The sequence below is a fragment of the Somniosus microcephalus genome, chromosome 16 (assembly GCF_052327205.1).
Source record: "Somniosus microcephalus isolate GS21.2 chromosome 16, FLI_Smic_1.0, whole genome shotgun sequence".
Classification (NCBI taxonomy): Eukaryota; Metazoa; Chordata; class Chondrichthyes; order Squaliformes; family Somniosidae; genus Somniosus; species Somniosus microcephalus.
This window is the reverse complement of record NC_141002.1, coordinates 51,163,904-51,185,262: the sequence shown is the minus strand read 5'-3', so window position 1 is coordinate 51,185,262 and position 21,359 is coordinate 51,163,904. Positions and strand designations below refer to the sequence as shown.

The 21,359-nt window shown below is 46.0% G+C and overlaps 2 protein-coding genes across 3 annotated transcripts in view; one reads left to right on the top strand and one right to left on the bottom strand.

Moving 5' to 3' along the window:
* The window catches only part of LOC147106163 (metalloproteinase inhibitor 3), a 34,158-nt gene extending 31,155 nt beyond the window's left edge, over positions 1-3,003 (top strand). Inside the window, exon 5 of the mRNA XM_086009012.1 lies at positions 363-3,003. Within this exon, the coding sequence (XP_085865138.1) occupies positions 363-560 (198 nt within the window). The 3' untranslated portion in view covers positions 561-3,003. The remainder of the gene's footprint in view (positions 1-362) is intronic.
* The window catches only part of syn3 (synapsin III), a 479,656-nt gene that overhangs the window by 130,172 nt on the left and 328,125 nt on the right, over positions 1-21,359 (bottom strand). For both annotated transcript variants that reach the window (XM_086009013.1, XM_086009015.1), the window contains one exon: positions 5,274-5,363. In XM_086009013.1, the coding sequence (XP_085865139.1) occupies positions 5,274-5,363 (90 nt within the window). The remainder of the gene's footprint in view (positions 1-5,273; positions 5,364-21,359) is intronic.

Sequence of the window (21,359 nt, the reverse complement as noted above, 5' to 3'; positions counted from 1 at the left end):
AGCTACTCCCATCCAGTACAGTGTATTTATGACTGTACCTCTACCTATAGTGCGAGAGAATGGAGTAACAGTAAAGGTACAGTCACTTATATAGGGTGATGGTTGGGAGGAATTAATGAATACAAGGGAGCTGGTTTATGATCAGTGGAGTATAATCACCAGGCAGCACTCTGTGTTACTGGCTGTATCTTTTCTGATGTTAATCCAGTGCCCACACACTATTAGGTTAAGCAATGCTTCCGATCTATTCCACACATGAATGTTAAATTTAAGATTTTTAAATAAAGGGTCCTGTAGGCAACGTGTTTTCTCCGAGTAAAATTGATTTAACATGTCTCCATCTCTCATTCATATCTCCACAGATCAAACCCTGCTATTACCTGCCATGTTTTGTGACAGCAAAGAATGAGTGCCTGTGGACCGATATGTTGTCTGACCAGGGATACATGGGGCACCAGGCTAAGCACTATGTCTGCATCCGGCAGAAGGAAGGTTACTGCAGTTGGTACAGAGGAGCAGCGCCCCCAGACAAAACCAGGATCAATGCCACAGACCCCTGAAAGGGACATTCCTCTGTAAAAATGCTGGCCAGCAAGGGCAGCCATTTTGTGTGACACAGCCATGACTTAGTGCCTGTCTGTTCCCAGCATTAGCACATCAAACACAGACTTCTAGGCCATTTTCTTGTTTTCTCAGAATTACCCTTAAATTGCCCAGTGCTTGGGCCATTTGACTCCATGCCAATCAATGTTGCTTCAGACTTGCTCCTTGCAGTAACAGATATATTACTGAGCTTTATATATATATTAATAATGCAGTGTCTTGTGCCATATGTAACTGCTACTGCCCTTTATAAATGTGGCACACTGGTGGGTGCCTTACCCCAAAAGGTTTCAGACAAAGATATTTTGGTAATTTTTATTAATATTTAAAAAGAAAAGATGTTCAAATTCCTTACATTCATATGTCTGTTGTAAAAGATATTACTTATTTGGCATCAGAATTCATTTAAAAAATACATAACAAAATTTATTCTGCAGTGCTGTGCAACACAACCCTGTAAACTATCTGGTGGGTGTCTTAAAGGCATTTTTATCTTCATGCTTGAACTGATTCCACGTTTGGAAAATTTGCATAAATGTGCTGCTCTCCTGCCTTTACATTTGGAGTGGAGAGCCAGTCTCAGCCTCACAGAGCCTCATGGACAGTAACCATCTGCTTGCTGCATTTATATAGCTGAAACCAGCTCCTTTACCCTGACAACAGAATCCCAGCCCCACATTTTCATGGTCCTGCACTGCCCTCGGGATAAGGGAACATCGACATTGCCATTGGCTTGTTTACACTATGGCGTGCAGCCAATAGAGGGAGACCCAGTCTCCCACCAGTGGCTGTGCTCATATAGTGTCAAAGCACGTTTAGAGGGAGGTAAAAGCTGACCTGCCATATAATTAAAGCTACTGGTTTTCAGCTTTCATGAAAAAAACGGATGAAATTGCAGAATTGTGGTTCCCAAAACACTGATAAACATCTCAGAAACCCGTGTAATAAAAATGGAATTTGACTTAATGGGGGGAATTCCCCTCCGTGATTCCACTCGAGATTGGATGGGATTGTGGTAGAGAATGCCCAAAAGCCCACCACTGCTTTTCATCCCAACCGGTGATTTCCCACCCCCACACCCCCCTCACCAGGACCACCACTGCCCACTCTTTCTCCAACTGCTGCATGTAGATGGAAACATGGGTCTGGGATCCCAAAGGATTTACTGGCTCTCCACCGCACTGCCCACCACTTTCCAGGGCCGTCCTGTGGAAGGTTGCGGTAAATACCCAAATAGAGGGCAAGGACGATTCTACACAAAATGCATGCTTCCAACAACAACTTGCAGTTATGCAGCACCTTTAATGTACAAAAAAGTCCCAAGGCGCTTCACAGAGGCATAAGCAAACAAAAAAAGGGCCATGAGAGTTTTAACGTGTAAAATTGCACCCTTTAAACTTACTGGAGCTGTTACATGATTACAGAGCACCAATGCTCACAAAGAATGTTCTGCGCCTGAGACAATAAGGAGCATCATTCACACATCTGCAGAACATCTGTAATGAACTATTTGTACCACCATTTACAAAGCAGAGCAGCACCATCTGATGTGAGCTAACTAGGATGTCAAATACCTGTTTTGTGTCATACAATTAAAAATAACTCAACCCCTGACTTTGCAGACCTCCCCCACTTTACCAGAGACTATAAAATTCCAAATTGCTCCCAATATTTTCAAACAGACGTGGTGACAACACTGATCAATAGATGTTCTGGAAAAAAATCACCTAAAGCATTTGTGGCAAGAACAAAACACCTACCTATATATAATTTTTTTAAAAAAAATTTATCGACTAGTAACATAAGCTATATTTTACTCAGTACAGTTCTGTATGAGAGGATTGCGCACATTATTGCTTGAAAAATATTCTGTGTCGTGTCTGGATTATGAGCTCTTCAAAGCTGGATAAGTAACAGGACAGAATATTGCTGGGGAATAAAAGAATTAAAGCTCTTTTTTTAAAATTATTTCATCTTGATTTATCTTTGTAAAATCAGTTTTTTTTCTTATAGTTTGCCTGGTTGGTGGTTTATATATAAATATGCTTGCAATGTGTCTACCTACAGTAAGCACAGAGACCAGGAGAGGGTTGTTTGTGTGTGTGTGTTTGTGTGCGTGTGTGTGTTTATCTGTCCGATAAGGGCATGGGTTTGGTGGGGGAGGCAGAGTAGGGATTTAGGAAGAGCAATAAAAGGATAAGGTGAAATAAAGCTTTCTTGAAGGAATGTACTTGTCGCTAAATTTACAGCATTGTTTGCAGATTCCTCTGCATTATTTATGAATTTTATATTCCATGAATGTAAATTGTCTTTTCAGAAATTAACTTTTCATATGTCACTTTTACAGTGTCCTCTACTCTACTCTAAACAGTAAAAGTGCTTTTATTTCTATCACAGTAACTCGGTCTCCGTCTCTTTCTTTCTCCCTCTCGTTTGTTGACAATTTGTTCGTTCTGTGTATTAATCATTAAAAAGAGTCCCAAGAGACTCATTAAAACTGGATAATTGCATTGGGTTTTCCCTCCTCTCCCCAAAAGGGGCCAACACCAGTTGCAGATGTGGTGTTGGGGAACCAACGACAATGGAATCCTGTGAGCAGGTCACCAGGTGAAACTGGCCAAAGACCATGATGTGGATTCATCTGGGAAAGTGAGACAATAACCGTATTCCCTCTATAAAATGTTCAGTCTTGACTTCAGTGACTGTTGTTGATGAGGGAAGAAGGCCAACCAAATGTGGGGGATTGGTGTTGGTTTCCATTATACTTCAGCCATACCGACTTTTCCCTCTTCCCCAGTATTGATTTAGGTCAGAATCACTGGCAGCTGAAAGTTATTGTGTATAATATTAGTTTACTTACCCTAAGATGGTCTTCCTCATTGTTTGAAAAAGTTCATCCTTCATATACAAATTTGAATTGCTGTCATTCTATGGAGGTAGGGGCAGAAATCATCTGTGGGCCTTGTCCCTGTAAAAATGACCACTGTTGCCACACCCAACACTGATCTAGAAGGCATCATTCTGAGCTCCACATTTTGTTCTCTGGCTGGGAGGCAGTAGAGTACTAGAGTAACAGCACGAGCAATGTAACACACACATACACCAAAACTAAACAGATTCAAACAGTACTGGCTCAGAGAGCAAATGTGGAGAATCAGAATCGAGAGCTGAGAGCACTATACCTGCAGTAGTTAACCTAATATTCTTGCTCATTCATTCAACCTGCACAGAAAAAATTGTATTAGACCAAAGTAGTGCAGAAACTAGGAATGAGGCTCCTGAAGAACTGTAAGTTCAGGCCCAGCATGAAGCACTTCAGCACTGATGTGTGTATGAGCTGGCAGACCAAGACAAGAATGTTTACCAAGAGCATGGAAGTTACTCCAGGTCTTTCAGATAGTGTTTAAGCAAACCCTCACATCCTGGCTTATGAAAGTCTCACAGCATATGTAGATGGTATACAGCCAGCGTAGGTAGAATGCGCTCTGGCTTTCTAAGTGGATGCTTCCCTATCAGTAAAGAGGATAGGGAGATGCATTCCACTGCCCAACCCTGTAAACTCTGCTATGCAATGGGCTAACTAAAGGACTTGTTTCTACATGAAACAAACTATAGCTTGGACTGGCAAATGGTCTGCGTTCAGCCCATGCACAGAGCTGAACCAAATGACAGGTGGAATGTGAGGTGTCATTCTCAATGGCAAATACTCTCCTGTTTGTGGGGAACTCAGTAATACAGACCAGGAAAGTTGCAGGTTCAATCCCTGGTCTGTGTGAGTTATCTGAACTCAGCCAGGGCAGCAGTTGAGGTGCTACAATTGGTCTCAACACTCGGATTAGGGAATGGGAAAATCAGCTTCTGATCACTTTTCAGTGAGCCTTACTAAAAAGTGCACGAGACCAGGAAGGGATCAGGCTGTGATGGCCCCTGTGGATCTGCCAATATTTGTGGAACTGTATGATTCAATGCATGTAGGAGAGAAGAAAAAAATGGGGAAAGAATTGCAATGCACTGAGCCACATCATTTAGTTTATTCCAATGATCTCCACCTTACTTTTGAATTTATGCTGCCTTCAATAGTGCCAGCTCATCCTCAACATCTTTAAAAAAGCAAACATTTAAAGAGCCATCAGACACAAAGCTCGGCATCAGTTACATGGTGGTGGAGTTCCTGGGTTACATCGCCAAAAGTGCATAGCCTGATGTTTAAAAATTCTCACACAATTCGGCAAAAAAACAGGATACAGAAATTAGCACTGCAGCCGACATCACACCTGCTGCTGTGTGAGCTCTACCGGCAACTAATAAAATGGGAACAGAAACAAGATTTTCAGAGTGGACTGACTCAAGTATTGAACCTACCTGAAGATAGCAACCAGGCCTTGTCAAAAGAGAAGTGAAATTTTATTTGTTTTTAAAATATAATTAAATACAGAAGTAAACAAAATAAGACCTTGGGCAGGCTTGGAAATGACTGAGCAAAACCTAGATTTGGACTAAACTGAAAGCACGTGGGTTTGAGAGCAACCTCGTAGAAAATTACTCCCTGTTCAGAATATTCTGAAGGAAAATTAAAGAGATGGCTCCCCCCATTCCTTCTCTCGGCCACTCACAAAACAAACAGAGTAGAACTACAGCAGCATTTAAAAGTCAGCTTGGGTGATACTCACCATCTCTCTGTGGTTGGGGAAGAATGTCTGGTCGATCAGTGGGAACTTTGCTGGAGTCAGAGTGTGGGAGATCTTTATCAGCTGGGAAAACTGTAAGAGAAAAGCAGCTGTAAACCAACTCAATCTGCCCTCCATCGGCTAGCCACTGTAGTTATTCTACATCCAGAGCAGACTCTGCCTCTTTAACAAGAGTTTCACCAGTTGTCAGCTGACACAGTAGTGTGAAGTGTTGGAGCACCAACATGCAGCAACAAGGGATGATGAGATACAGCTTGCCATTGATGGAGAGGTGCCAAGTGCGGGACAAGGAGGAAGGGAACACTGCCTCTCAGTTGGTCTCACATACCTCTTTGTTGGCACTGTGGGGGGGGGGGGGGGGGTGGGGGGTGTTCATTGGCAAGAGTCCTGAGAATAGGTCGGCTGCCTGCTCTCTCGTTGATGCAGAGCCAAAGGAGGCCAAGAACAAAAACAAATTCAGGTAGGCCAGTGTTAGTTCAGAAAACAACCTGCAGCCTCTAGAACCTCAATGAGTTTATAGAGATAGTGGCATCATTGATAATTAACACACCACTACTGCCAATTAAAAATGACACCGCAAGTTATGGTGTCACAGATTTTTGATCTGCAGCAGTCAGAACTTGTCACAGTGTCACGGTTCCTATATACAGGAATACTGTCATGAATATTTTGTGATGTTTGGGGAAAGTGGCAAGATTAAACATGGCTGCCACTTACAATGACCTCCTTCACATATGCTTACCATCCATATCCAAGAGGCAGTATAGTGCCTTGTACACCCCTAGCCTTTACCTGAAAAGGTTCCTTCACTTACAACCATTCATGCAATCAATTTGCCAAATGCCTCACATGGAATCTAACTGCTTGTTGTCATCACTCCCATTATGGGCTAAATGACACAGAGGTAACATGTAGAAGAAGCACAAGAACTAGAATTACGAGCACATTCTTCACACATTGGCATGGAGGGGAAAGCACAACGGCAAGCAGTACTCAGGTTGTTGTGCATGCAAAGTTTGGAAGTTGCTTTCATCAGGTGGCACACATCATGTGCCGAAGCAAAGTACGTTCGTCTCTGTTTGCAGATGTGCAGGTAATAGTGGGTGGGCACAGAGCACCTTTTGTGTAGTCTGACCTGTCCGGCATCCCTTTGTTGGACTTCCCTCTCTTCAAACCACCAAAGATAGGGGGTTCCCAATGGAAACCACACCACTTTCAATAATGGTGCTGGGGCAAAGAATAATTTACAACACTTGGTACAAAGGCTCAAGAGAATCTAAGTGTCACCAGGAAAAAACACACAACAAAAGCAGTTAACAAATGGCTGAAATACATTTACCTTAATTTTATGGTGCCCTTTCCATGACCTTCCCTGTACTTACCGCCGCCTAGCAACTATGGTCACCCATTTAAAATAGGCGTAATTTATATATAACGCCAGAACAGTGGGAAATGACTTACAGGATGACCCTGCTCCCAAGTGAATGTTTAACATTTTTGAGGCAGGTGCTTCTGCCGGTTGCCGGAAATGACATTGGTAGAGATCCAACATAACCAATCTCCAAACCATGTCACATTGCCAACCACTCAATCGTGTCACAAAATCAGGCAGAGGCCAGCGGAAAAACTATTCGATCATCTGCTTCAAAATTTAGCAATAACTCCTAGAGTTACTGGTTCCTTTAACATTCAGAACATGGAGTTCCAAAGCTACCATCTCCTTTGGTATTCACAGCACCAACCCCAGGAGTTTCCTCATCATATAACACCATTGGCACCAAACTCTACAGTTACCATTCTTTTAACCTTCACAATAATGAGCACTAGAGCTACAGAAACCTCGAGTTACTTTCCCCTAGAGTTACTTTTCTCCTCAATGTTTACTTTGCATCTCCTTTGCTTTCTCCCCATACAGGTCATTTAATTTATTTAAGAACATTTATACAGAAAATACATCAGCGACTGGTGCATGCTGAATGATTGGCGGATCTCCAGTGGGGCCCCACAGTGGGAAACAAATGAGTCTCTAATCTTCATCAAGAAATTCTATAAATAATTGGATATCAGTGCGCTCCAGAACAAAACACTTTGATAGCAAAAATTAAAAATAAATCAGCCTCCTCTCCTTTCATTATTTCATGATAACACCCATTACACGCAGCAGCCGACATTTTCCACTTCAGAATTCCTGGCACGCGCCAGGGGCGCAGGTTGGTAAATTCGGCATCAGCAGCCCGCAATTCCCTGCCCATTAATTTTAATGCTGGGGCTTTGCACCAGCTGCTTTTATTCCACAACCACTGCTCATCCTGCCTGCTGCGGAAACAACATTTTCAGGAGAATTCTGGCAGGTGACCACTTCTTCCTTGTGGTGACCAGGAGACACTGTAACTATAATTAAAGGAAAATCAGTGACTTGCAGCAGGATTGTCAGCAGTAATAGGGCATCAAACTCCGATTAACGTGCAGAGGTAACCCACATGACAGATGGAACTTGTCGCTTTTAACAAGATTTGTGTTTGTGGCGCAAGGTGACATCTTGGCAATGTGTCTGGCTCACAACTGAAAATCTAACACCCGGTTTTTGCCCATAGTTAACAGTGTTACAGACAGCCCAGACACGCATGGGCAAGAAAGCGTATACACACAGAAACATAGGCGCACACAGACACTAATTAAGTAACAGGTACACGCTCCATCAATAGAAGTTCCTTAGATGCAAGGCCTGGTCAACATGCTAGAGAGCTAAATTGAAAAGAAAAAAGTAACTGAAAAAGAAATGAAATGCTTCAGTTTGTTATTAACTTCTTAAACATTCCAGTTTTGAAATGAGCAGGATTAAGCAGCTGGCTCAACTGGTGACAGATCCTCTTTCAGCGGCACTCTTGCTAAAAGCTTTGGACACACAACAGTTACTTTGAAGTGGCTTCATTGCAGTCATAACATAGGAGGTGCCTCGGCTGAGAAGTTAAGAGTCCGATTTATACTATTTATGATGTTAGAAAACCTATCTTCTTTTATTAAAAGTAATTCCCATACACTGTCCCTTTCATCTCTGGCACTCCAATCTGAATGCAGCCAAGACTGATGGGATGATAGTCTCCTCCATCTGTTGGCTGTAAAAGCCCCATGTGCAATGAGTCTGGAACATCTCAACCCAGTTCCTAGTTTGTATGACTCCATGCAGCAAAAAACTATCAATAATTCTCCAAATTGGTAGTTTAACTCAAAGAAGCTACAGCAATGGATGGTGTGGGAAATGGAAGTGTCAAACTGGAATGAATCATTCCCTTTTACTTGCTCTGTATTGTACTTATGCAAGAGCTGACACACAGATACACAAGTCACACAATAACTGATGGTGGTCAATTACTTGCCAGGATAGAATCATAGAATCTTATAGAGCAGAAGGACACCATTCGGCCAACTCTGCCTGTGCCAAATCTTTGAAAGCTATCCAATTAATTCCACTCCTCCGCTCTTTCCCCATAACCCTGTAAATTTTCCTTTTCAAGTATATATCCAATTCCGTTTTGAAAGTTATTATTGAATCTGCTTCCACCACCCTTTCAGTCAGTGCATTCCAGATCGTAACAACTCGCTGCGAAAAACTGCATGTTTACAAGATCATTGTTAAAAAAAAAAGTGCCTGGTTCTGAGTTTGAACCAAAGGAAGATGGTAAGGTGGAAATTATTCTTTTGCATTTTAACTCAGTCCCATTTGTTAGTAACTCTCTCAATTTGCTTTTAATCTTCCTCTTCCCCTGTCCATTGTGTCCAATTAGAAATCGGACAACCGGCCTGATCTTAGGCCTCTCTCAAAATCACCCTCTGCAAACATCTCACTAAAAGATAGAGGAAGGACACAGATACGAGTCATCTCACAATTGCTGTTGGGGTTGTACCCGGCCTAGCTCAACATCACCCTTTGCCCCAGTGGCACACTGAAGTTGTGGCAGAACCACTGATTGACTCTGGCTAACTGTATATAATTCTCTTTAACGATGTTCTAACACCAGCCTAAACCTGTACCATTGTGTTAGGCATTACTGTGTTTTGTATATAGAGTTTGCATGTACGGGGCGTGGCCCCTTTAAGAGCGTGGGAAAACGCGGGCAAACGCGATGGCGTCACGTCGCAAACCACAGGGCTGCCCAGGCAGTCCTCGTGGCATCTCCGTTGAGTAAAGACCTGTTTAGTTGTTCTCTTGTGTCGATCTCCGTTATTCGTAGGAATTCGTTAATTCCTACATTGATGACCCCGTTTTTGTGAACGTTTTCACAAAAGAAGAGCACAGCATGGAAGCAAACGCCGTTTCGCTAAAGCTACCGCAGTTCTGGCAGCAGCAAGCGCCCTCGTGGTTTATTCAGGTCGAGGCCCAGTTTGCCCTGAGGAACATCGATGCGGATCAGACCAAGTATCTTTACGTGGTCTCCGCACTCGACAGCTCTACCGCCTCTCGGATTGTCAGCCTCCTCGAAAACCCCCCAACGGAGCGCAAGTATGAAACCCTCAAAGCGCGGTTACTGCAGGTTTTCGGGCTCACAAAATCGGAGCGCGCCCGTCGATTACTCGCTATGCCTGGGCTCAGGGACTCCAAGCCTTCAGAGTTGATGAGCCAAATGCTCACACTCCTGGGCTCAGAACGGGAATGTTTCCTATTCCGCGAGATTTTCCTCAGCCAACTGCCTGAACAGGTACAAGCTGCCCTGGCCAGATCTGAAATTGAAGACTGCGTAACACTCGCTGCGGAGGCTGACAAAATTTTCGCTGTAACTCGGCAGTACTGCGCCGCCACGAGGCACCCATCCCCCGCAGACATCGCCCCAGCTCATCAGCCTGCTGGGCTGTGTTTCTACCACGTGCAGTTCGGCGCGAAAGCGAAGCGTTGCCACCCTCCCTGCAGTTTTCCCCCCAAAAAACGACTGACACTACGACCACTGAGGAACGGGTCTAACGGGCACCCTGCGGCCACGATGGCGATCGGCAATGCGGGAAAATTGCTCTTCATCACTGATACGCTCTCCGGTCGTCGTTTTCTGTGCGACACCGGAGGGCAGTGCAGCATTTTACCCGCGTCCGCCCTCAATGTGCAGACGGGGAATCACGGCCCCGCCCTTGAAGCGGCCAATGGCAGAACAATTCGGACCTTCGGCAGATGGCGGGTGGAGTTGTGCCTCGGGGGGCAACGTTTTCACTGGGAGTTTGTTACGGCCAAAGTTTCCCAGCCCCTCCTCGGCACGGATTTCCTGTGCGGCAACAGCCTCCTGGTCGACGTTAGGAACCGGCAGCTGATCAACACAGCAACTTTTAATTATCTTCCGTGTTACCACAGTAACACTACGTCACGCACCATCTCCTGTGCGTTCCCGACTCCTGATGAGTTCGCTCGCCTGCTCAGCGAATTCCCCGACCTGACAAGACCCACGTTCTCCTCCACAGCCATGAAACATGGTGTGGAACACCACATCACCACCAATGGCCCCCCGGTCTATGCACAGGCCCGGCGCCTAGAACCTGGCAAGCTGGCGGTCGCAAAGGCGGAGTTCGCAACCATGGAACGGTTAGGGATTATTCACCGGTCGAATAGTCCCTGGTCTTCACCCCTCCATATCGTCCCGAAGCCTGGCGGCGGATGGCGGCCATGCGGCGACTATCGACGACTAAACGACGCCACGACTCCTGATCGGTACCCGATCCCCCATATCCAGGATTTCTCTGCCCATTTGGCAGGGAACACCATGTTCTCAAAAGTCGACCTTGTCCGGGGCTACCACCAGGTCCCAGTTCATCCACAAGACGTCCAGAAAACCGCAGTCATCACCCCATTTGGCCTCTTCGAGTTTTTACGGATGCCGTTTGGGTTAAAGAACGCCACCCAGGCTTTCCAACGCACGGTGTCATAGTGGTTAGCACTGTTGCCTCACAGCGCCAGGGACCCGGGTTCAAATCTGGCCTCGGGCGACTGTCTGTGTGGAGTTTGCACATTCTCCCTGTGTCTGCGTGGGTTTCCTCCGGGTGCTCCGGTTTCCTCCCACAGTCCAAAGATGTGCAGGTTAGGTTGATTTGGCTATGATAAATTGACCCTTAGTGTTAGGGGATTAAATACGTGGGGTTACGGGGCTAGGGTGGGATATGTGTCGGTGCAGGCTCGATGGGCCGAAATGGCCTCTATCTGCACTGTAGGTTCTGTGATTCTGTGATGGACTCTGTGCTGCGGGACCTCAAGTTCCTCTTCGTCTACCTGGATGATATTCTAATTGCCAGTCCTACTGAGGAAGAACATACCTGTCACCTACGCACCCTTTTTCGACGCCTCAGCCAACACGGCCTGATTATCAACCCGGCCAAGTGTCAGTTTGGCCTGCACCAAATTGACTTCCTGGGGCATCGCATCACCTCAGAGGGAGCGGTTCCTTTACCTTCGAAGGTAGAGGCGGTGACATCCTTTCTGCACCCGCAGAACATAAAGGCCCTGCAGGAATTCCTAGGCATGGTAAACTTTTACCACCGTTTCGTGCCTAAGGCGGCACTACTCATGCAGCCCCTGTACGAGGCCCTCAAGGGCAAGATTGGCAAGAACCCAGTAGACTGGATGGATGACATGGCCCGAGCGTTCGCTGACACCAAAAGCACCTTAGCCAACGCGACTATGCTGGTGCACCCGCTGCCAGGAGCCACCATCGCCCTCACCACCGACGCGTCGGACTATGCAGTTGGTGCTGTGCAACAGCAGTGGGTGAACGGGACATGGCAGCTGTTGGCATTCTTCAGCCGTCAACTACGGCAGAACGAGAGAGCATACAGCACGTTCGACCGGGAGTTGCTCGCCCTTTTTCTGGCCATCCGCCATTTTCGGTTCCTACTGGAAGGACGTCCTTTCACCGCTTTTGTGGACCATAAGCCGTTGACCTTTGCAATGTCCAAGACCACCGAACCGTGGTCAGCCCGACAGCAGCATCAACTGACCTACATATCCGAATTCACCACGGATATACGGCACGTGGCCGGTAAGGAAACACTGCCTCTCCCGCGCGATCGTCAATACGGTTCATTTGGGCATCGACTACGCCCTCATGGCAGCGGACCAAGCCTCAGACCCGGAAGTCCAAGCTTACTGAACGGCCATCACTGGCCTCCAGTTGGCCAACGTCAAGTTCCATTCGGCAGGTACCACGCTGTTGTGTGACGTCTCCATACAGGATCCTCGTCCTGTCGTGCCGGTCGTCTGGCGCCGCAAAGTGTTCGACGCCATACATGGGTTGTCACACCCTGGAATGAAGGCCTCTCAGAAACTGATGTCAGCGAAATTTGTATGGCATGGCATGCATAAAGATGTCCGCGACAAGTGGGAGGATAGAGGATTGGGAAAACTTTAAAAGGCAGCAAAAAATAACAAAAAGATTGATTAAGAAAGGGAAGATAGATTATGAAAGTAAATTAGCAAAAAATATAAAAACAGATAGTAAGAGTTTTTATAGTTATATAAAAAGAAAAAGGGTGGCTAAAGTAAATGTTGGTCCCTTAGAGAATGAGACTGGGAAATTAATGGTGGGAAATATGGAGATGGCAAAAACACTGAATGAATATTTTGTATCAGTCTTTACAGTAGAGGACACTAAGAATATCCCAACACTGGACAAACAGGGGGCTATGGGGGGGAGGAGCTAAACACGATCAAAATCACTAAGGAAGTGGTACTCGGTAAAATAATGGGACTCAAGGCGGATAAATCACCTGGACCTGATGGCTTACATCCTAGGGTCTTGAGGGAAGTGGCGGTAGGGATTGTGGATGCATTGGTAATAATTTTCCAAAACTCCCTGGACTCAGCAAAGGTCCCGGCAGACTGGAAAACTGCTAATGTAACACCCTTATTTAAAAAGGGCAGTAGACAGAAGGCTGGAAACTATAGACCGGTTAGCCTAACATCTGTGGTAGGTAAAATTTTGGAGTCCATTATTTAATCATAATTTAATAGGACAAAGTCAGCATGGTTTTATGAAGGGGAAGTCATGTTTGACAAATTTGCTGGAGTTCTTGGAGGAAGTAACATATAGGGTGGATAAAGGGGAACCAGTGGACGTAGTGTATTTAGACTTCCAAAAGGCATTTGACAAGGTGCCACACAAAAGATTATTGCTTAAGATAAAAAATCACGGGATTGGGGGTAACATTCTGGCATGGATAGAGGATTGGCTATCTAACAGAAGGCAGAGAGTTGGGATAAATGGTTCATTCTCAGACTGGCAATCAGTAACTAGTGGTGTTCCGCAGGGGTCAGTGCTGGGTCCCCAACTCTTTACAATCTATATTAACGATTTGGAGGAGGGGACCGAGTGTAACATATCAAAGTTTGCAGATGATACTAAGATGGGAGGGAAAGTAGTGAGTGAGGAGGACATAAAAAACCTGCAAGGGGACATAGACAGGCTAAGTAAGTGGGCAGAGATTTGGCAGATGGAATACAATACTGGAAAGTGTGAGGTTATGCACTTTGGCAGGAAAAATCGTAGAGCAAGTTATTATCTTAATGGCAAGAAACTGGAAAGTACTGAAGTACAAAGGGATCTGGGGGTCCTGGTGCACGAAACTCAAAAGGTTAGTATGCAGGTGCAGCAAGTGATTAAGAAGGCCAATGGAATGTTGGCTTTCATTGCTAGGGGGATAGAATATAAAAATAGGGAGGTATTGCTTCAGTTGTACAAGGTACTGGTGAGACCGCACCTGGAATACTGCATACAGTTTTGGTGTCCATACTTAAGAAAAGACATACTTGCTCTCGAGTCAGTACAAAGAAGGTTCACTTGGTTAATCCCGGGGATGAGGGGATGGACATATGAGGAGAGGTTGAGTAGATTGGGACTCTACTCATTGGAGTTCAGAAGAATGAGAGGCGATCTTATTGAAACATATAAGATTGTGAAGGGGTTGGATCGGGTGGATGCGGGGAGGATGTTCCCGATGATGGGTGAAACTAGAACTAGGGGGCATAGTCTTAGAATAAGGGGCTGCTCTTTCAAAACTGAGATGAGGAGGAACTACTTCACTCAGAGGGTGGTAGGTCCATGGAATATGCTGCCCTAAAAAGCTGTAGAAGCTACATCATTACATAAATTTAAAACAGAAATAGACAGTTTCGTAGAAGTAAAGGGAATTAAGGGTTACGGGGAGCGGGCAGGAATTTGGACATGAGCCTAGGTTCGGATTGGACATGGCCCTGTGGGTAGCGGAGCGGGCCCAGGGGCCGTGTAGCCTGATCCTGCTCCTATTTCGTGTGTCTAATTCTGTTAGATTCAGGAGATGGTTTTGTGATAGTAGATTGGCGGTTAGGATCAGATCAGCCATGATCTTATTAAATGGCGGAGCAGGCTCGAGGGGCTGATTGGCCTACTCCTGCTCCTATTTCTTATGTTCTTATGTTAACACCTGCGTGGTCTGCCAAAAGGCCAAGGTACAGCGCCACATCAAAGCTCCGTTGGCCGCCTTCACAGTTCTGGAGCGACGTTTTGACCATGTCAACGTGGACCTGGTAGGACCACTCCCACCCTCCCATGGTTTTTCACACATCCTGACCATGGTTGACCGCACCACCAGATGGCCAGAGGCAGTCCCCCTGTCATCCACTACTTCGGCGGACGTGGCCAGGGCGTTCATTTCCTCCTGGATCGCCCGTTTTGGAGTACCCGCCGATATTTCGTCAGACAGGGGACCGCAGTTTTCCTCCAAACTCTGGAATGCAGTGGCCCAAGGACTCGGTGTCAAATTACACCGCACCACAGCCTACCACCCACAGGCGAATGGCCTCTGCGAACGCTTCCACCAGTCAATGAAAGCCGTCCTGAGAGCCAGCCTCCAGGACGCTGGATGGGCAGACAAGCTACCGTGGGTCCTGTTGGGCCTTCGCACGGTCCCCAAAGAAGACCTTCACTCTTCATCAGCGGAGCTTGTGTATGGTCAGCCGCTGCGGGTCCCAGGGGACTTCCTACCAACATCGACGGAGCAATGGTCTGCGTCTGCCCAGCTTGCTAGTCACCAAGAGGCGGCCAGATGTTTCGCACCGGTGCCCACTTCGCACCACGGGCCGCAGAGGTCACACGTTCCCACGGAGCTTCACAAGGCTGAATACGTTTTTATTCGCCATGATGCACATAGGGATCCGCTCAAAGCCCCATATACCGGTCCCTTCCGCGTGTTGGAAGCAGGGGACAAAACCTTCACGGTAGATGTTGGTGGTAAACCGGACCACATTTCGGTCGACTGCTTAAAGCCAACACATTTGGTCCTCGACCGCCCCGTCGAGACAGCACAACCGCCGAGACGGGGTCGGCCACCCATCGTTGTTGCGGCAGACCAAGTGCGACCGCCCGCCAGACCACCAGCCACCCAGCAGCCTCCACCTGGAGAGTACAGGAGTCGTCCTGACAGGCTTGTCAGACCACCTCACCGTTTGACTTTGTCCGTTAAAGCGAATTCTGGGGGAGCGCATGTGGCAGAACCACTGAATGACTCTGGCTAACTGTATACAATTCTCTTTAATGATGTTCTAACACCAGCCTAAACCTGTACCATTGTGTTAGGCATTACTGTGTTTTGTATATAGAGTTTGCATGTACGGAGCGTGGCCCCTTTAAGAGCGCGGGACAATGCGGGCAAACGCGATGACGTCACATTGCAAACCACGGGGCTGCCCAGGCAGTCCTTGTGGCATCTCCGTTGAGTAAAGACCTGTTTGATTGTTCTCTTGTGTCGATCTCCGTTATTCATAGGAATTCGTTAATTCCTACAAAGTCAGTAAGTGCCAGATGTTCCTGATTTTAAAAGGGAAGGTCGTAAGTTGGAGGAAATTAGCTACGTGCAACACGAGGAGTCTGACAGGAAATCTAACATTGGAGTCCTGCAGTAGGATCACAGAATGGCACTTATAACTTATGCAACTCCTGAGGCAAGGATAAACATTTTCTTTTCAAATTGGATACATCTATGTAGTTGGGATTTAAACAGTACTTCCCAGAAAAGCTTTAGGGATCAGAGCGTTAACGTCACCCAGCAGCAACATACAAAATAGAACAAAAATTGTTTTCTTTAATTTGTGGTTAAGATTGCATCCCCCCCAGGCATTCCTAATTACACTCACTGACAGGCAATTACAACGGGCATGGTCTCAAGATCCTGGATGCTACTCATGCAGAACTAGCCCACCATTGACAATGAAGATATTACAGGGATTTGTGGGCAATTCAATTTCACTACTACATTCTTAATGGGCAGAGAGAGGAGATCATCCCCTTTATCCATGTGTCCCTTGCATTAATGTCATTAAGAGGTTTGTATACAGGTACTGGTTGCTAATAGTTAAGCGCCCCGGTGAACCACATTCAGGCCATCACAGGCACTTTGCTCAACATTTTATTCAAAAGAAAGAATTTGGATTTATATATCGCCTTGCACAACCCCAGGGGGTCCCAAAGCATTTCACAGCCAATGAACTGTTTTTGAAGTGTAGTCACTGTTGTAATGTAGGGAAAAGCAGCAGCCAAGTTGTGCTCAATAAGGTCCCACAAACAGCAGTGAGATAAATTAGCAGACAATCTGTTATAGGCAAAGCAGCCACACTTTGATTCTGCTGGCAAGTGAAGTATTGCCTCATACATCTCTCTAATAAGCTACACCGTGCCATCTTATCATAATGCAGTTGTACCTGTGTAATTTAAACTGTAAACAATTTAGTAATGTCCAAATTTTTTTTAAAAACATTAAAATGTGTAACTTCCTGCAGTGGGGGTATCTAGGACTAGGGGGCATAGTTTCAGAATAAGGGGTCACCCATTTAAGACGGAGATGAGGAGGAATTTCTTCTCTCAGAGGGTCGTGAATCTTTGGAATTCTCTACCCCAGAGAGCTGTGGAGGCGGAGTCATTGAATATATTCAAGGCGGAGATTGAAAGACACTTGAACTACAAGGGAGTCGAGGGGTATGGGGAGAGCGCGGGAAAGTGGTGTTGAGGCCAAGATTGGATCAGCCATGATCTTATTGAATGGCTCGAGGGGCCGATTGACCTACTCCTGCTTCTTATGTTCTTATGTTTTGGGCCAAGCCGAACTTTAATAAATTGGAAAGTTTCCCCACCCTCCCCCCAACCCCACCTCCCCACCAAAACTTTTACTTTGCTTACCCCTGGGGTGAATTCCATTTCTATTCCAGCTGAGTATGCTCTCTGAGCTCCAATTTAAAATTATTTTCTTCAACATTTTAAAATCTTTACAACTTCAGGGCATTAATAGGTAGGCTGGCACTTGTGGTGTGTGTCTCCTCTCTGATCTATGTTTAAAGACTTCCATCCTTGGGTGGGGTGATCCTCCAGGTTGAGTTCCAGGGGATTGGACAGCGCAAGGGTTAGCATACCAATGTTTCACTTCTGGGACTCAAAATTAAATGCAGCTCAGACTGATGGAATAATAGTCTCGCCCAGGCACCAGCGCTCCCCGCAGCTAAGTTTAATTTTACACTGGTTTAACATTTATTTGCTGCAGCCCAGTAACCTTTATTTGAAATTTATGTAAGCTGCTCCCAGCCTGGTCCACCTTGATCCCCATGTTCCAGATCCATATTCAGGTCTTGGGCCTCTGACAGCCTGCCCGTTCTTTGCATTGGTGATGCTTTTCCACTCTCCTTGATCTCAATCCGGTTCCCATCCCCATCCATCCATGCCAGTTTCCCAACACTAATTTGATTCTTCTTTAGTGCTTACTCTGCTAGGCTGTGTGTAGCACAATAAGTGCTTCCAAAAAAAAACCAAATTGTTGGCTTCTCAGCTTGGTGCTAGGAAACTGGCTTCAGAGACAGCCTGGCAGGCAGGCAGGAGGGAAAAAGGAAAGGGAGTGTGGGGAGAGCAATAGGGGCTGAGAGGGCTGATAGAGGGAATGGGGAGAAAGGGGCAAGGGGGAAGGGAGGATTCAGATTGAGAGGAGCAGATGTGAAGGAGAGGGGTAGGCAACGTGATGGAATGATGGCGGGGGGGCACAGGAGAAATGGAGAGGGGCAGGGTGAGGAAGAGAGGATGGAAGGCAACAGGTGAGTGAGGAGCAGAAGAGGATGCAGGAGATGAGGGGTGGTGGGAAAAGAAAGTAGAGGAACTTCTAAGCATCTAGCAAAAGAATAAATCAACAGTGAGCAATAACAGAAATCAACTGCAGCCGATCAAATCATTCAAAATACTTTTGAAAACCCTTACTGCTCAGAAACCTATGACTGGAAATAAGATTTGTATTACAGATTCAGATCTGTCTTGTCATGCCTTCTCCGGTTTGGTGGCATCAGTCGTTCCCATAAGTTGTCTGAGTGTCGTTCATGTATAAATGTTGACTCACGCTGCCCTGTATCGATTTGCAGAATGGTGTAATCTCGGAGTGTACAATGACCTGTACAACGGCTTGTGACCTGAGCTGAATAAGTGCGTCTCTCACACGTACTCACTTAATCTTTTGGAAGTGCAGATCGAGCAAACACTTGGTGAGATGGGGCTTGAAATGAAACAAATCAACTGCTTTATTTTGCAGTAAGATGAACATAGAGAACAGCTGTAATGATCAAGCTCATTTCATTCAATCACTACAACTTAAAACAAAATAAAGAATACACCAGGCTTCCCCATATCAGTCGGTCTCGACTTAAAACAGGATCATTTCTGACTCTTCTCTCCTGTACTCCAACCTGCTCACAGCCTTTTGCTTCCTGACTGTCTCACAGCATTCTGTTTCGAAACCTTCTGCTTGACTCCGTATCTCTAACCTGTATCTTTCGCTGTTCACATACAAGATAAAACACGTTCAACTTTTTATCTGAGATAACTTTTCTACAAAGACAGGAATTTTGCCAGCCCTGGGGAGGCGTGTATGGAGGCGGGACTGCCAGGAAAATGGCAGAAACTGGGAGCGCGTTTGGTACCCGCTCCCAACCCGCCTCCGTGCCATCTTCCCGGGAGGCGGGTCCCCGACTCGTGCAGGGACCCGTCTCCTCGAGGCGGGAAGGGGATTACAGCCAATTAACTGCCTGCTAACAGGTAGTTAACAGGCATTTAAGAGGCTTATCCCCATTTTACTCCTGCAATTGCGGGCTGCCCGACAGCTGCGAACCTCGCCAGGGTCAGCGAGGCGAGCAGTGAGTCTGCGGGGTGAGAGGGGTCGAAAAGTCTGCTGTGGAGGTGAGTGATGGGTGCAAGTGTGGAGGGGTAAGTATGAGAGGCGAGTGTAAAGTGTTAGAAAAAGTTTACTTACCTTTGTTTCTTTCTGCAGGCTTCAACCCTTGGGGATCCGGAGGTGCCTCATCTCAACGGCAGAGATGACAGAATGGCTGCTGCATTCTCAGTGCAGCAGCCGTCTGATTTCTGCTAAGGAAAGAGGTTTGGTGAGTCTTCAGTGCAAGGGCTCACCTTAGAACAGAGATTGGCAGTGTTTGGCAGCTTTTCAAAGCTGTCAAACGCTGACAATTCATCTGTCAAAAATTTTTGACAGATGAAACGTCATACACTGACATCCTCTGTCACTGGCTTTCCCTTGATTGGCTGGCTAATTAAGGTCAATCAAGGGAAAATAGCGTGGGTTGGCTGGACGTCGTTGGGGGCGGGACTGAAACCCGACAACCAGCAGTCCTGCCCCCAATGCGCCCCCATTGAGAAAATCCAGCCCACGGTATCATATTGATAAGAGTTTTACAGCATGTTACATGTGACAAAGGAAGATTTCAACAATGACAAATTTTAAAATGAAATGTTTATATTATGTAATTCATTCTGAATAGTTACCGAATCTGTCTTTTGTATTTACTTACACTGGAAAATCAAAAGTAATTGCTCATATAACCAGATTTATTTATGTAACAGCAATATTTGTGTATCAACCTGCAATTTATAAGGTATAAATTATTTATTTTCAAGTAACTAAATTTAAAAAAATTCTCGCTTCACTGTCTCTAGGAAGATCTCGTACAAACTTCTTTCTAAATTCTTTCACTGAAAATGTGCCCCATCACCACAGCCCATCCCTTGCAATAGCACAAGCTCACCATGAGCAATCATAGAGTCATAACGGCACATTCGGCCCATCGAGTCCGTGCCGGCTCTCTGTAGAGCAATCCAGTCAGTCCCATCCCGCCGCTCTATCCCCGTGGCCTTGCAAGTTTATTTCCCTCAAGTGCCTATCCAGTCTCCCCTCGAAAACATTGAGTGTCTCCGCTTCCACCACTTCCGTCAGCAGCGAGTTCCAGGTCCTCACCACTCGCTGCGTAAAAAAGTTTTCCCTCACATCCCCCCTGTATCTCTTGCCCAAAACCTTAAATCTGTGTCCCCTAGTCCTTGTACCATCAACTAGTGGGAACAGCCTTTCCCCGTCTAGCCTATCCAAACCCGTCATAATCTTGTACACCTCTATCAAATCACCCCTCAACCTCCTTTGCTCTAATGAAAACAAATCCAGCTTCTCCAACCTGTCCTTGTAGCTAAAATCCCCCGGAACCATTTTGGTAAATCTGCTCTGCACCCTCTCAAGGGCCTTCACATCCTTCCTAAAGTGTGGTGACCAGAACTGGATGCAATACTCCAGTTGTGGCCTAACCAGCGCTTTATAAAGGTTCAGCGTAACTTCTCTACTTTTGTACCTCTATTTATGAAGCCCAAGATCCCATATGCTTTGCTAACCGCCCTCTCAATATGTCCTGCCACCTTCAGGGACCTATGCACATTAACTCCCAGGTCCCTCTGTCCCTGCACACTTTTTAAAACTATGCCATTAAGTGTATATTGCCTCTCCCTGTTCCCTCTGCCAAAATGCATTACCTCACACTTCTCTGTATTAAATTCCATCTGCCACTTGTCTGCCCATTCTGCTAGCCTTTCTATGTCCTGTTGCAGTCGATTGGTATCATCCTCACTGTTTGCCACACCCCCAAGTTTGGTGTCATCGGCAAATTTAGAAATTCTACTCTCTATTCCAATATCCAGGTCATTTATATATATCAAAAAAAGAAGTGGCCTCAGCACTGACCCTTAGGGAACACCACTGTCTACGATC